The 13,634-nt window shown below is 42.7% G+C and overlaps 1 protein-coding gene across 6 annotated transcripts in view; it reads right to left on the reverse strand.

Moving 5' to 3' along the window:
- The window catches only part of DNAH9 (dynein axonemal heavy chain 9), a 399,480-nt gene that overhangs the window by 364,264 nt on the left and 21,582 nt on the right, over positions 1-13,634 (reverse strand). For all 6 annotated transcript variants that reach the window (XM_073310874.1, XM_073310873.1, XM_073310875.1 and 3 more), the window contains 3 exons: positions 12,372-12,539; positions 8,398-8,514; positions 6,983-7,133 (listed from right to left, as the gene is read on the reverse strand). In XM_073310874.1, coding sequence (XP_073166975.1) covers positions 6,983-7,133; positions 8,398-8,514; positions 12,372-12,539 — 436 coding nt within the window. The remainder of the gene's footprint in view (positions 1-6,982; positions 7,134-8,397; positions 8,515-12,371; positions 12,540-13,634) is intronic.

The raw sequence follows: 13,634 nt of genomic DNA on the forward strand, positions 1-13,634 counted from the left end.
TGTAGCTCACGAAAGCTCATGCTCAAATAAATTGGTTAGTCTCTAAGGTGCCACAAGTACTCCTTTTCTTTTTGCGAATACAGACTAACACGGCTGTTCCTCTGAAACCTTGCTCTTCTTTGTGAGTCATTAATGACTTTGGGAACAATGCCTCACAGCAAACTCAACAGGTCCTGAAAGAATTGCAGTGGTATCTGGCAAGGCAAGTTAATGGCATGCTGTGATTCTGTGTAACACTAGTGCCTCATGGAACATACTATCTTTGATTAAATGGGCTGCCTGATCCCCTGATTTGCAGAATCACTGCGCTCCAGACTAAGAAATCTGCAAAACTTGCCAGGGCCTGGGGACCTCGTTGTGCCATCAGTCAGGACGCAATAACAGCAGTGGTGTTGCTGGGAGCTGTGCATGCAGAGCAAGAGCAGCACAGAGCTGAGAATGATCACATCTTTTACACAATTCAACAAAATATTTCTACTGACTTAGAACAACTTGCAAAGCAAACACGGCCAGTGATGTCCTGGTCCCATTAACATCAACGAGAGTTTTGCTGTTTACTTCAAACAAGTCAGGCTTTCACCCCACATATTTAACCTAGTGCCAAATAACCTTTTTCGTCTGACTCTTTCAAAATGTTTAGGATGATTTATTACATCTTTGCAATGATCAAACTAGGAGTGGCAAGGACACAGTGTAAAAATACACAGTGCTTCTAACTCGCACACCTTTATATTTGTTTACTTCAGATTAAAATATTTTAAGCCATAAACATTTTCAAACCACAGAGCATTAAAAGCAGAATAAAACAAAGTAACTGTAGCACCAATATAGCACAGCCCACACTGACACAATGTGGATCATGGTCCCCGTCTAGTGTCAACCCATATATAGAAAGGGTCGTGAGTCAGTTTCAGCAGCTGAGTTACAAAGCCTGCTTCTTTAACTCAGGAATTAGAAGCTCATACTTTAAAATCCTGAGGTCCAGGTTCATTCCCTGAAGGTGGTGTGATCTGGGTATCATTCAAATAGCTAGTCTTTGATTCTGACAATCTGATAGGAGGAGCCTGTCTCTTCCATCCTGTGTCAGTGTTCATGGACTGAGTAAACGAACAGTAAAACTCATGGCGATCGGGGGAAGTCCCGAACGACTGGAAAAAGGCTAATGTAGTGCCCATCTTTTAAAAAGGGAAGAAGGAGGATCCTGAGAACTACTGGCCAGTCAGCCTCACCTCAGTCCCTGGAAAAATCATCCTCAAGGTCCTCAAGGAATCAATTCGGAAGCACTTAGAGGAGAGGAAAGTGATCAGGAACAGTCAGCATGGATTCACCAAGGGCAAGTCATGCCTGACTAATCTAATTGCTTTCTATGACAAGGTAACTGGCTCTGTGGATGAGGGGAAAGCGGTGGACATGTTGTTCCTTGACTTCACCAAAGCTTTTGACACGGTCTCCCACAGTATTCTTGCCAGCAAGTTAAAGAAGTATGGGCTGGATGAATGGACTATAAGGTGGATAGAAAGTTGGCTAGATTGTCGGGCTCAACAGGTAGTGATCAATGGCTCCATGTCTAGTTGGCAGCTGGTATCAAGAGGAGTGCCCCAATGGTCGGTCCTCAGGCTGGTTTTGTTCAATATCTTCATTAATGATCTGGAGGATGGTGTGGATTGCATCCTCAGCAAGTTTGCAGATGACACTAAACTGGGAGGAGAGGTAGAGATGCTGGAGGGTAGGGATAGGATACAGAGGGACCTAGACAAATTAGAGGATTGGGCCAAAAGAAATCTGATGAGGTTCAACAAGGACAAGTGCAGAATCCTGCACTTAGGATGGAAGAATCCAATGCACCGCTACAGACTAGGGACCGAATGGCTAGGCAGCAGTTCTGCAGAAAAGGATCTAGGGGTTACAGTGGACGAGAAGCTGGATATGAGTCAACAGTGTGCCCTTGTTGCCAAGAAGGCCAATGGCATTTTGGGATGTATAAGTAGGGGCATAGCCAGCAGATCAAGGGACGTGATCGTTCCCCTCTATTCGACATTGGTGAGGCCTCATCTGGAGTACTGTGTCCAGTTTTGGGCCCCACACTACAAGGAGGATGTGGAAAAATTAGAAAACTTGCAGCGGAGGGCAACAAAAATTATTAGGGGACTGGAACACTTCACTTATGAGGAGAGGTTGAAGGAACTGGGATTGTTTAGTCTGCAGAAGAGAAGAATGAGGGGGGATTTGATAGCTGCTTTCAACTACCTGAAAGGGGGTTCCAAAGAGGATGGATCTAGACTGTTCTCAGTGGTAGCAGATGACAGAACGAGGAGTAATGGTCTCAAGTTGCAGTGCGGGAGGTTTAGGTTGGATATTAGGAAAAACTTTTTCACTAGGAGGGTGGTGAAACACTGGAATGCGTCACCTAGGGAGGTGGTAGAATCTCCTTCCTTAGGAGTTTTTAAGGTCAGGCTTGACAAAGCCCTGGCTGGGATGATTTAGTTGGGGATTGGTCCTCCTTTGAGCAGAGGGTTGGACTAGATGACCTCCTGAGGTCCCTTCCAACCCTGATATTCTATGATTCTATGATTTCTGCTAATGCACTTTGCATTTACAAGTTTCAGGGGAAATGCTGGAAACGCATATCCAGGCAGCGTACAAGTCTCTCTGTTCAGACATGCAAGTCCCATTAACTAGGAGAGGCAGTTACATGAGCATGTGGTGATGGGAGAAACTCCTTCCTCTCACAGGTTAGTTGGATGTAAAACTAAGCACGTGTCATCAATCCCAATTTCAATTTCAGGTAAAGTGGATTTAAAAAAACCATGATTTAAAAAAGAATCTGACTTTTAAAACAATTTGAATCCATTTTTTTTATTTCAATTAGATTTTTATTTATATGTTGCTAGTTCTTTAATTTCTTCTCATTTTGTAGGCCTTGGCTGATAAAGTGATGCTTTTCAGAGTTGGTCAAAAAATGTCCACTGAAACATTTTTGCAATGGAAAATGACTTTTTGACAAAACAATTTTTTTACCAAAACATTTTTGCTTTCATCAAAAACTTTCAGCAATTGAACACACATGCAAGAAGTAAGGAGAATAATCAGAAAGAACTGGAAGTATTAATATATAAGCTAAATTATTATGTAATTGGTGTCACACAGAGATTTGGTGGGAAAGGTCTCATGACTGGAATATTGCTATAAAGGGATACAGCAAAATGTCCCATAAATCCTTGGAATGTATTAGGGACAAGTTTTTGTTTCAAAAAGTGGAGGAAATAACCAGGGGAACAGATATTTTAGATTTGATTCTGACCAACAGGGAAGAATTGGTTGTAAATCTGAAGGTGGAAGGCCTTGGGTGAAAGTGATCATGAAATGACAGATTTCATGAATCTAAGGAAAGGGTGAGAACAGCAGAACAAATTAAAAAAAGAAGACTTTAACAAACTCAGTGAACTACTGTGTAAGGTCCCATGGGAAGAAAATCTAAGGGGAAAAGGAATTCAGGAGACCTAGTAGGTTCTCAAGGTGACAATATTAAAGGCACAACTGCAGACTATCCCGATGCAAAGGAAAGTTAGTAAGAATAGTAAGAGGCCATTATGGCTCCATCAGGTGCGCTTTAATGATCTGAAAATCAAAAACAAATCCTGCACAAAATGGAAACGTGCGGTAATTGCTAAGGAGGAGAACACAAGAACAGCACAAGCGTGTAAGAAAAAATCAGAAAGGCTAAGGTGCAAAATGAGTTACACCAAGCAAAAGACATAAAAGGCAATAAGATGATGTTCTTTAAATACATTAGGAGCAAAGAAAGTTAAAGGAAAGTGTAGGTCCACTACTTAGCAGGAAGGAGAGCTAATATCAGATGACATCAAGAAGGCTGAGGTGTTTAATGCCTATTTTGCTTCATTGTCTTCACTAAAAAGTTTAATGGTGACCAAATACCCAACACAATTAATATTAACAATGGGAGGGGCCACACCCTCACTCTAGTCAACAAGAGGCAAGTGAGTTCTTATGGGCTCAGCCCAGCACTAACCGGACACACCTGTATGGCTTACTCTGCCGGGAGGGAGGGAGGCTGAAATGGGAAAGCCTGCCACACACTAGGGGAACGTTGCTGTGCTTCAGAGACAGCTGACTACAGGGACAGATCAGCAAAGAGGAAGACAGTCATAAACCCTGCCATCCCTGAGACTGCACTGACCAGGTACCAAGCAGGGGTTACCAAAAGGAGAACCTGGAAGCAGACCCTAACCCTGATCAATGACTCTAGAGCCTGCAGGTAAGCCAAGCCCCAAAGGGATGACCAAAAGATTGCCAAAGAGTCTGATGACCTTTGTCTTTTTCTTTTACTCTGATTCTCCTTCTTCCAGAGGAGGGAGAGGGAAAGGAACCTTTTTATTTGTCATGTTTGAAGAAGCCCTTGTGTAAGCAGCCCAAATCATCATCTGGCTGGGACTCAAGGGGGCCCTCACCCACCACAAACAACAAGGGGGAAGGAACACAAGTCAACACAGGGTAAGAACAGGTTAAAGACTATTTAGATAAGTTGAAGGTATTCAAGTTGGCAGGGCCTGATGAAATTCACCCTCGGATACTTGAGGATCTAGCTGAAGCAATCTTGGAACCATTAGCAATTATCTTCAAGAACTTAAAGAGGACGGTTGGGGTCTCAGAGGATTGGAGAAGGGGAAACACGGTACCTATCTTTGACAAGAGGAACAAAGAGGACCAGGGAATGATAGATTAGTCAGCCTAACTACGATACCTGGAAAGATACTGGAAAAAATATTAAACCATCAATGCATAAACATCTAGAGATTATAAGGAACAGCAAATACAGATGTCAAGAACAAATCATGACAAACCAACTGAATTCTCTTCTTTGACAGTGTTACCAGCCTGGTTGATATAAGGGAAGCAGTAGATATGATATATCATGATTTTAGCAAGGCTTTTCACACAGTCCCACATGACATTCTCATAAGCACTCTAGGGAAGTGTGGTCTAGAGGAAATAACTATAAGGTGAGTGCACAACTGGTTGAAAGACTGCACTCAAAGTGTACTTATCAGTGGTTTGCTGTGAAACTGGGAGTGTGCATCTAGTGGGGTCCCACAAGGGTCAGTCCTGAGTTCGGTACTATTCACAAATTTCATTAATGCCATGGCTAATGGAGTGGGGAATATGTTATAAAATTTGCAGATGTCACTTAGCTGGGAGGGACTGTAAATTCTTTGGAGGACAGGATTAGAATTCAAAATAACCTCGACAAATTGGAGAATTAGTCTGAAATCAACAAGATGAAATTCAATAAAGATAAGTGCAAAGTATTTCACTTAGAAAGGATAAATCAAATCCACAACTACAAAATGGAGAATAACTGACTAATACTGCAGAAAAAGATCTGGGGATTAGAGTGGATCACAATTGAATGCAAGCCAACAATGTGATGCAGTTGCCAAAAAGGCTAAGATCATTCGGGGTGTATTAACACGAGTGTTGTATTCAAAACATGGGAAGTAACTGTCCCACTCTACTTGGTATTGGTGAAGCATCAGCTGGGGTACTGTATGCAGCTCTGGCCACCACACTTAAGGAAAGATGTGGACAAATAGGAAAGAGTCCAGAGGAGAACAACAAAAATGATCAAAGGTTTAGAAAACCTGACCTCTGAGGAAAGGTTTAAAAAACTGGGCATGTTTAGTCTTGAGAAAAGAATACTGAGGGGGGAACTGATAAGTCTTGAAATATGTTAAGGGCTATTCTAAAGAGGGCAGTGATCAATTGTCCTCCATGTCCACTGAAGGTAGGACAAGAAGCAATGGACTTAGTCTATAGTAAGGGAGATTTAGGTTAGATATTAGGAAAAACTTTCTAACTCTAAGCGTAGTTAAGCTCTGGAACAGGTTTCCAAGAGCGGTTGTGGAGTCCCCATCATTGGAGGTTTTTAAGAACAGGTTGGACAAACACCTGTCAGGGGCAGTCTAAGTTTACTTTGTCCTGCCTCAGGTGGATATGAGAACTTCTCAAGATTCCTTCCAGTCCCACATTTCTATGATTTTTTTGGTTTTGGGGTTTTCATTTTTCTGATCAAATATTTTTCAGCAATCATTCCCTGATCAGCTTTAATGCTCTTGTTTCTTTATTTAGAGTTTCCTAATTATTAGCAGAATTTCAGATCTTACACACAGGCTTTTTCTACTAAGAAGTTTAATCTTTTTGTAGTTTATGTTTTTGGTTGAATGCAGAATATTCTGGAAAAGTATCAAGTGAGGGAAAGAACTATTGTTTTTAATTTCTGAGAACATACAGGAGAGTTTTCTACCTAGCTGAAATGTTAACCTTACTTCTACATCTGATTGGGGCGTCCTTTCACTCCTCCAGAACTCAGACCAATCACAGCTCACAGATTAGACTCTGCTAGCAAATACTCTGTTGTTCATAAGATTATTAACTACAGGTGTACAAATGTATTTTGTATTATTATAAGGGAACTGAATAGTTATTTCAAATATTTATTTTAAATTATTTAATATTAATATTTGAGTAACTATAAGATTAAGTACATTTATCACACAAAGAATAATTTATAATTTTAAGAGTGCTCATGTTTAAGAGTAAAAGGGAATGATAGGTGGGGGGAAAAAATTACATTTGGTAAGAGTTTGTAGCAAAACAATGTTAATCTTTTCAATATTTTCTTCTTTGTCTATGGCAATCTGTAAAATGCTCTAATGTAGTGAAATTGAAATAAATTAGTTTAAAAACCTGCATTCACAATTTTAATTATAAAAATTATATATTTTAATCTAAAACCACACTAGTACATATTTTCAAATTAGTTTGAGGATTTGTAAAACTGATTTAAGTAAATAATCTTCTTTAAAAAATCAGATTTATATCTTGATGAAAATCAATTCAAATCATCTTGATTGCTCTGCTGTTGTTTCTGGTCAAACAATTTTGCACAATTACTAACACGAACCTAGCTCCATCTCCTCCTGAATATGCCTCAAGTAGATCAATTTAGCATCATCCAGGTCTCCGTCAAACATGGTGATAAGCCGAGGATATTTGTCAGAGGCACTTGCAGCTATCACTGGCCGTTCCAGAAGGCTCCCAAATATGTCCAGTAACTAGGGAGAGGAACAAACGGAAAAGAAAAGGAAAAAAAATCACAGCCCCAGCTTCTCCAGCAGCCCCTGGTTCCTATGAACCTCTTTAAAGGCCATGAACTCTCAATACTGTATTCAATAAGGGATGGTTTTGAAAAAGAAAAATCTGCACTGATCACACTCATTTTTCCATAAAGTCCCATCTCTCGTTCACAAGCATTTCTCAAGCTTTCTCCACAATATGCAGTGCATCGCAATGATCAGAGCTGGTCAAAATTTGTCAAATGAAAACTATTTTCATCGAAAAACAGCTTTTTTTCCCCGAACAAAAATTCCCCCCCCCCAAAAAAAGTTGACACTTTCCATTTTTCACAACATTTGTTATCAACTTTTTTATCAAAATGTTAGTGAAATCATTAATGACAATTTTCACTCACCGAAAACCCCGTTTTTTCATAAACAAAAGATTTTTATTTAACAAAACCTTGGGTTTTTTGTGTACACCACATTTCAGGAACCATAAAAACATCAATAAAATCATTTCATGAAATAGTCTTAAAAATGAAAAATGGGTCCATTTGGACACCTGCTAAATGGGACCAACATTGACCTTTTGAACTTGCTCACCAAATGTTTTGCCATTGTTCTGTCAGCCCCAGGGCTGAGAGAAGGAGTGTCTTGTGGACTAGCTCCCTTCCCAGTTCATCTCTCAACTCTTCTGTTCCTCTCTCTGCCTCTGCCTCTACTTCTCCAGCTGGTCCTCGCCTGCCACTCTGCCCTGAAATGGCTGCCTGGCTCCTTATTTCCTTTCTACCCCAACTGTTCCAGTCCCTGGAAGCCACTGGCAGTTCTAGTCCCTGAAGGTAACTCCTGTTTCCTCTCCTCAGAAATGAGAAGCCTGGAAACCAAAACAAGCAGCTTCAAACAGGGAGGAGAGCTAGACAACTCTTCATGCACCACAAGCAAGCGCTCTGCAGACCAATGCTAGCCCACAGGCTGCAGTGTGGGAATCTCTGCTCTGTTGGCTTGTATAGCAGCACAAACACGCAATGCATCTCTCCCTGGGCATCCAAGCTGTCACCTTATTAACCCTTCACAAACAAAGCAACAGACAGGAAACTAAACGGTCTATTTTAGCTAGAGAAGTGCTTTGCATTTAGAAAAGCAGTCTGCATGTCCTGAACATGGCACTGTCAGAACACAGCTATGGGACATGTAGTTTGTTTGGGGGAGGACGGGGTACCTGTACAAAAAGAGCTTCATTTCTTTGGCAAGAATCACAGACCTTGAAGGCATGCTCCAAGCCAGCTACATCATCAAAAGCCTGGCTGAAAATAGTCCCCAGCCTTCTGTCCATATCTTCCACTTTCTGCTTAAAGTCAGAGACATCATGTTCGAACTCCTAAGGAAATGGGGCACATCAAGCATACAATGTTAGAGTGAGGAACACCGTTCTTGACAAGAATCATCCTGCTTTGGACACTGTCCCCCACTCCTTTCCCCACGCCAAGAGCAGGAAAGGGCAGTTTCCTGTAAGAGGCAGATCCTCAGCGGGTGTAAATCAGTGAAGCTTCACTAACTTCAATACAGCATCATGATTTTACCCCAGCTGAGGATCTCGCCCTAAGTATCTTCAAGCCCATTTGTCTGTGCACCTTCATGACTTGAATGATGTTATTTTTCAGCCATGCAAACTGTAAAAATGTTTATTTTGGGGAGTGTATCATAAGTCACATCTCTAGATCAGAAATCTTGCAAATGCACCTTTTGCATTAAAAAGCAGACATACTTTTAAACCAAATTCATGTTGTGGCTCTGATCACAAGTTTATTGTAAATGGGACCATGTTGAGGCAATGCCATTATCTTTCAACCCATTCTTCATGCATCAATTTTAATAAATGCTTTGAAGTTTGAGAGAGAAAACTAGGTTGTTGGTTTTTTTAAAAAGGTAAAATAATTTTGAACCACACAAAGAATCACAGGGACTTGGCAAACCCGCCAATCAGATTTCAGGCTTCTTAACCTGGACAAAACTTCTTAGCCAGCATCAGCAAGGTCCTGGAATTTTGGGTCTCAGATTTTCTCTAGATTCCCTAACAGCACTGGCTCGTGGCTGGCACAGCTGTGAAGGGGCCATAGCTGATTCATTAACAACCGTGGTTCAGAAAATCCCGTGACAGGCAGGGGAGAACAGGATCTAAAGCCAGCCTCTTCAAGAGGCAGATTTCTGATCCTAGCAGCCACTTTTGTGACCTCCTTCCCTAAGTAAGAACTGTCTGGAACAATATCAGTCTGACAGCTGAGCTCAATAGTAAAACCCTAACAGCCAGCACAGATGTTAGACATACCACAGGGATTCCACTGCTGTGGACTGCAGATGGCAAGACACAGCCAGTGACTGGAGGGGAGTCCTTCTATTACCTCGTTGGCCCCATCCCCAAATTGGACAGTTCCAATTACTAATACTCAGGGAAGGGAACAGTTATTTTAACTTGTCTGTAATGCACCATTATATACGTATATCACAGTACAAGAAATAAATATAATTCCATACAATAACCATGTCAAAAGACAGGTTTCAGAGTAACAGCCGTGTTAGTCTGTATTCGCAAAAAGAAAAGGAGTACTTGTGGCACCTTAGAGACTAACCAATTTATTTGAGCATGAGCTTTCGTGAGCTACATGAAGTGAAGTGAGCTGTAGCTCACGAAAGCTCATGCTCAAATAAATTGGTTAGTCTCTAAGGTGCCACAAGTACTCCTTTTCTTTTTTCTTCATGTCAAAAGAATATCAAGCTCACTGAGGCACTGAACAATAAAAAAATGACATCTGCAAGGTGGCCTGTGCAAGCTTAATTCTGCCCTTTGTGCATATGCATGACACAGTCTTTAAATACATGAGCACACAGTGTAGTTTCCACAGGACCCATGCCTCCTTCAGTGAGCAGTGAAAGAAGCAGATACCCAAGGTATTTTTATCCTCATTGTTCAATGTGTAGATTGCCCACACACATACCCGTTGCCTCGTTCAGGTCAGCCATCCCTTCCCTTCCTTCCTTCTTCACTATGTGCTATCCCGCTTCTGCAGTGCATGAGATGGGGGGCATATGGAATCTTGGAGGACTTTTGTTACTGTGATCTAAGCCTGTATCACCTCGAGGTTAGGCTATGCAGTATGCTCCATGTGCACCTGTAGCTTAAATCAGCTTGGTGACTGAAGCTGGCATAGAATGCAGCTACTTGCTCATTAAGCAGTGCATGTCCCTGGCAGCACATGGCACCCCTGCTTCAGGATCAGCACTGGCTGCCTTTTGGTTTCCAGGTGGAGTTTAAGGTTTTAACCTCTAACGTCCCAAACCACCTGCGACATGCTTTGAGATCTACTAATGAAAAGCACCACAGGTGCCTGCTTCCTCCTTGCCCTGAGGGTGCTCAACCCCTGCTCTTCCCAGGCTCCGCCCCCACTCCACCCCTTCCCCTATGCCCCCACCCCACCTCTTCCCGCCTCCACCCTGCCTCTTCCCATCCAGTTCCACCCCTTCCCCCGGGTGCGCCCCAGCCTCAATCCTCCTCCTTCCCGCAGCACCTCCTGCACACCACTGAACAGCTGATTGCAGCAGGCGCTGGGGGGAAGGGGAGGAGCTGGCTGCCAGCAGGTGCTAAGCATCCACTAATTTTCTTTCCGTGGGTGCTCCTGGGCTAGAGTGCGCTGCTAACTAGCTGCAATGGACAAGCAAACCAGTCAGTGAAGACACCATCATGACTGCAATTGCAGGATGAGGTGAATGATGGAAGTAAGAGAAATCAGGAGTTCCCTTTGCATGATATATAACCATGGGCAGCAGATCCCTCAGGAAATGTAATTCCCACTCTGGCTTTCTTATTGAAAAGTTGACAGTAGGCTACTGAGTTTAGTGTCCATGGTATAAAGTCTCCAAATAAACTTTAAAATAAAACAGCATGCCCAAGCAAGTACTGGCATGAGCCTTAGGAATCAGGATGGTCTGTGAGCACCAAGATCTGTGTGTTAGATCCATTACCTGGAGAATATTTGGAATATTTCCAGTTATTCTTATAGTAGAAAGAGACCCTGAAACATAAGCCCTTGTATCAGAGCCCTGGTGTGAGGCCTGAGGCCTGGGCTAAAGTAGTGGTCAAAACTTTGCTAATATAAAGCAAAATCAGGTTGTGAGCAAGAGGCAGGCCCTGCTCACAGAATCTGGCAAAAACAGCATTGATATTGCAAAAAACACACATGCCTAAAAGGTGCTAGGCACAGAGCACTCATGCAAACACATTCCAGAAGGGTAGTACCAGAACACCCCATACCAAGAATGGTACAAACACATTCCCTAAAGATAGGTTTCAGAGTAACAGCCGTGTTAGTCTGTATTCGCAAAAAGAAAAGGAATACTTGTGGCACCTAAGAGACTAACCAATTTATTTGAGCATGCATATTTCGAATGCATCCGATGAAGTGAGCTGTAGCTCACGAAAGCTCATGCTCAAATAAATTGGTTAGTCTCTAAGGTGCCACAAGTACTCCTTTTCTTTATTCCCTAAAGAGAACAGGAATACACTGACCCATCCTCAAGATAAGGTCAGGATGCCAGTTTGATGGATAAAGATGTACAAGGTAACGGGTGGTAACTGGCTATGTCAGAGGAGCAGTATGTAACTTGTTTGTATTAATGTATAAAAAGATATCTCAAAGGGAGTGTCTTTGGCTGACCTAGGGGATAATGGAAAGTTCCACCATTAACTAAGCTAGTCCATTGCAACGGGCATACATGTGTCAGTGTACCTGTAACCATTGAGCCAGGACATTAGAACCGTGCTTCGTTGACAATAAACCTGAACAAGTGCCTTCGCTACAAACAGAGTCTGTGGTTATTGGGCAGTTTGATCGGAGCCTGCTGTATGGGCTATCTGGCCAAAGTCAGTACAGCACGCAGACGGAACACACACACACATGGTCAGCCATCTAACCACAGTTCTGTTATATGCGTGTAAAAACGTACCCACTGTAACCTCTGGGAACCCAATTTAGAAGACAGCCTTCTCATGCAACCTGCCAGGGGCTAAAAGCACCTTTCAATCTAGGGGAGAAAAAAATCAGGAAATGATGCACTGAGGTAGGAAGAGCCTGGAAACAAAGCTAGAGAATTTCAGGTGGATTTGGGATTTATCTAGAAAGAACATGCTTCTTTGAAAGCATTTACACACATTTAGTTCTCCTAGAGTCCAGTACCACCTACCACGTTGTTTGTGTCGAGACAGTCATAGCTTCGGTCTGAAAGTACTTTGTACACCTCCTGGAACTCTTCATACATGCTCAGGACCCGCTGGCTCAGCGCCTTTCCTCTTATCCCACTAAACTCTAGCTTTTCCAGCTTCATTATGTCCAAGGCTGTTGCTAGGAAATCCTTCAGAGTCAATCAACAGAGGAACAAGTTAAGATGTTGACAAAAGAAGATGACAGCAGCTCTCACAACAAGGAGGCACAATCACACTGTGAAACCATGTGGACAGCTACAGGGACACTTTATAAGTGATCAGCATGTGCTTAGTGCCGGATATGGACTGACATAGGGCTGGCTATAGCACAAGCCGTGCATCTCATGGGCTGGGCATATCTTCTCCTTCTCCAGCCCTGCTGCTAGAGCTGGAAGCATCTATTCCCTCTCCACCGGTGCTGATGCAAGGGGAGGCAACTCAAGGAACAGTTTAGTCCTTTCCAATTTCTTCTCAGGGATTCTGCAAATTGTGAAGTCAGTCTTGGGCTGAAGATTAGCCAGAGGGAGGGTAATGAGATACATAGCAACATGTCATAGAGTGGGTGGGAGAATATCTAGTGGAGTATCCCAGGGAAAACTATTAAGTCTTTGGCAAAATTTTCAAAAATGTCTAAGGCCTGGGTGCACAAAGGGAGTTAGACACCTACAAACCTGTTTTGGGGACTAGTGCCATGCACAAAAATGCCACCAAACCCTCCAGGTGCCTAAACTCACTCGGCGCCCAAGACCCTGCAGTAAATGTTCCCTAGCGCCTATGTCCCTGCCTCTGAGTATTTGCCCTGCTGCCTCCCTGTGGGCATCCAGCGTCTAACTCCCACCTAAGCCGTGAAGCAATTCAGAAACCAGGGGAAGAGATGCAGATAAAAAGCAATTTAGCCACCTAGGCCAGATTTTCAAAGGTATTTAGCACCGAAAAGTGCACATTTGTGGGATTTTCAAAAGCAGCTAGGTGCAGACTGCTGAGATCCAGGGGAGTTCTGCACCTGGGGTTGAATGCCAAAAGGAGTTAGACTCCTAACTTCCACCAAAATCAGGGGACTAACCGCTTTTGAGTATTCAGCCTCTAGGCATGTCTGAAAATCCCATGAGGTGCCTAGCTGTGTCTTTAGGCACCTCTATATCTTTAAAAATCTGGCCCGTAGGAGCCCCAAAAACCCATTGAAGGTCAGTGGGACTTACGCACCTGTCACTTTTGAAAAATGGGACTTCAGCTTCTATGTCACT

The sequence above is a fragment of the Lepidochelys kempii genome, chromosome 14 (assembly GCF_965140265.1).
Source record: "Lepidochelys kempii isolate rLepKem1 chromosome 14, rLepKem1.hap2, whole genome shotgun sequence".
Taxonomy (NCBI): Eukaryota; Metazoa; Chordata; order Testudines; family Cheloniidae; genus Lepidochelys; species Lepidochelys kempii.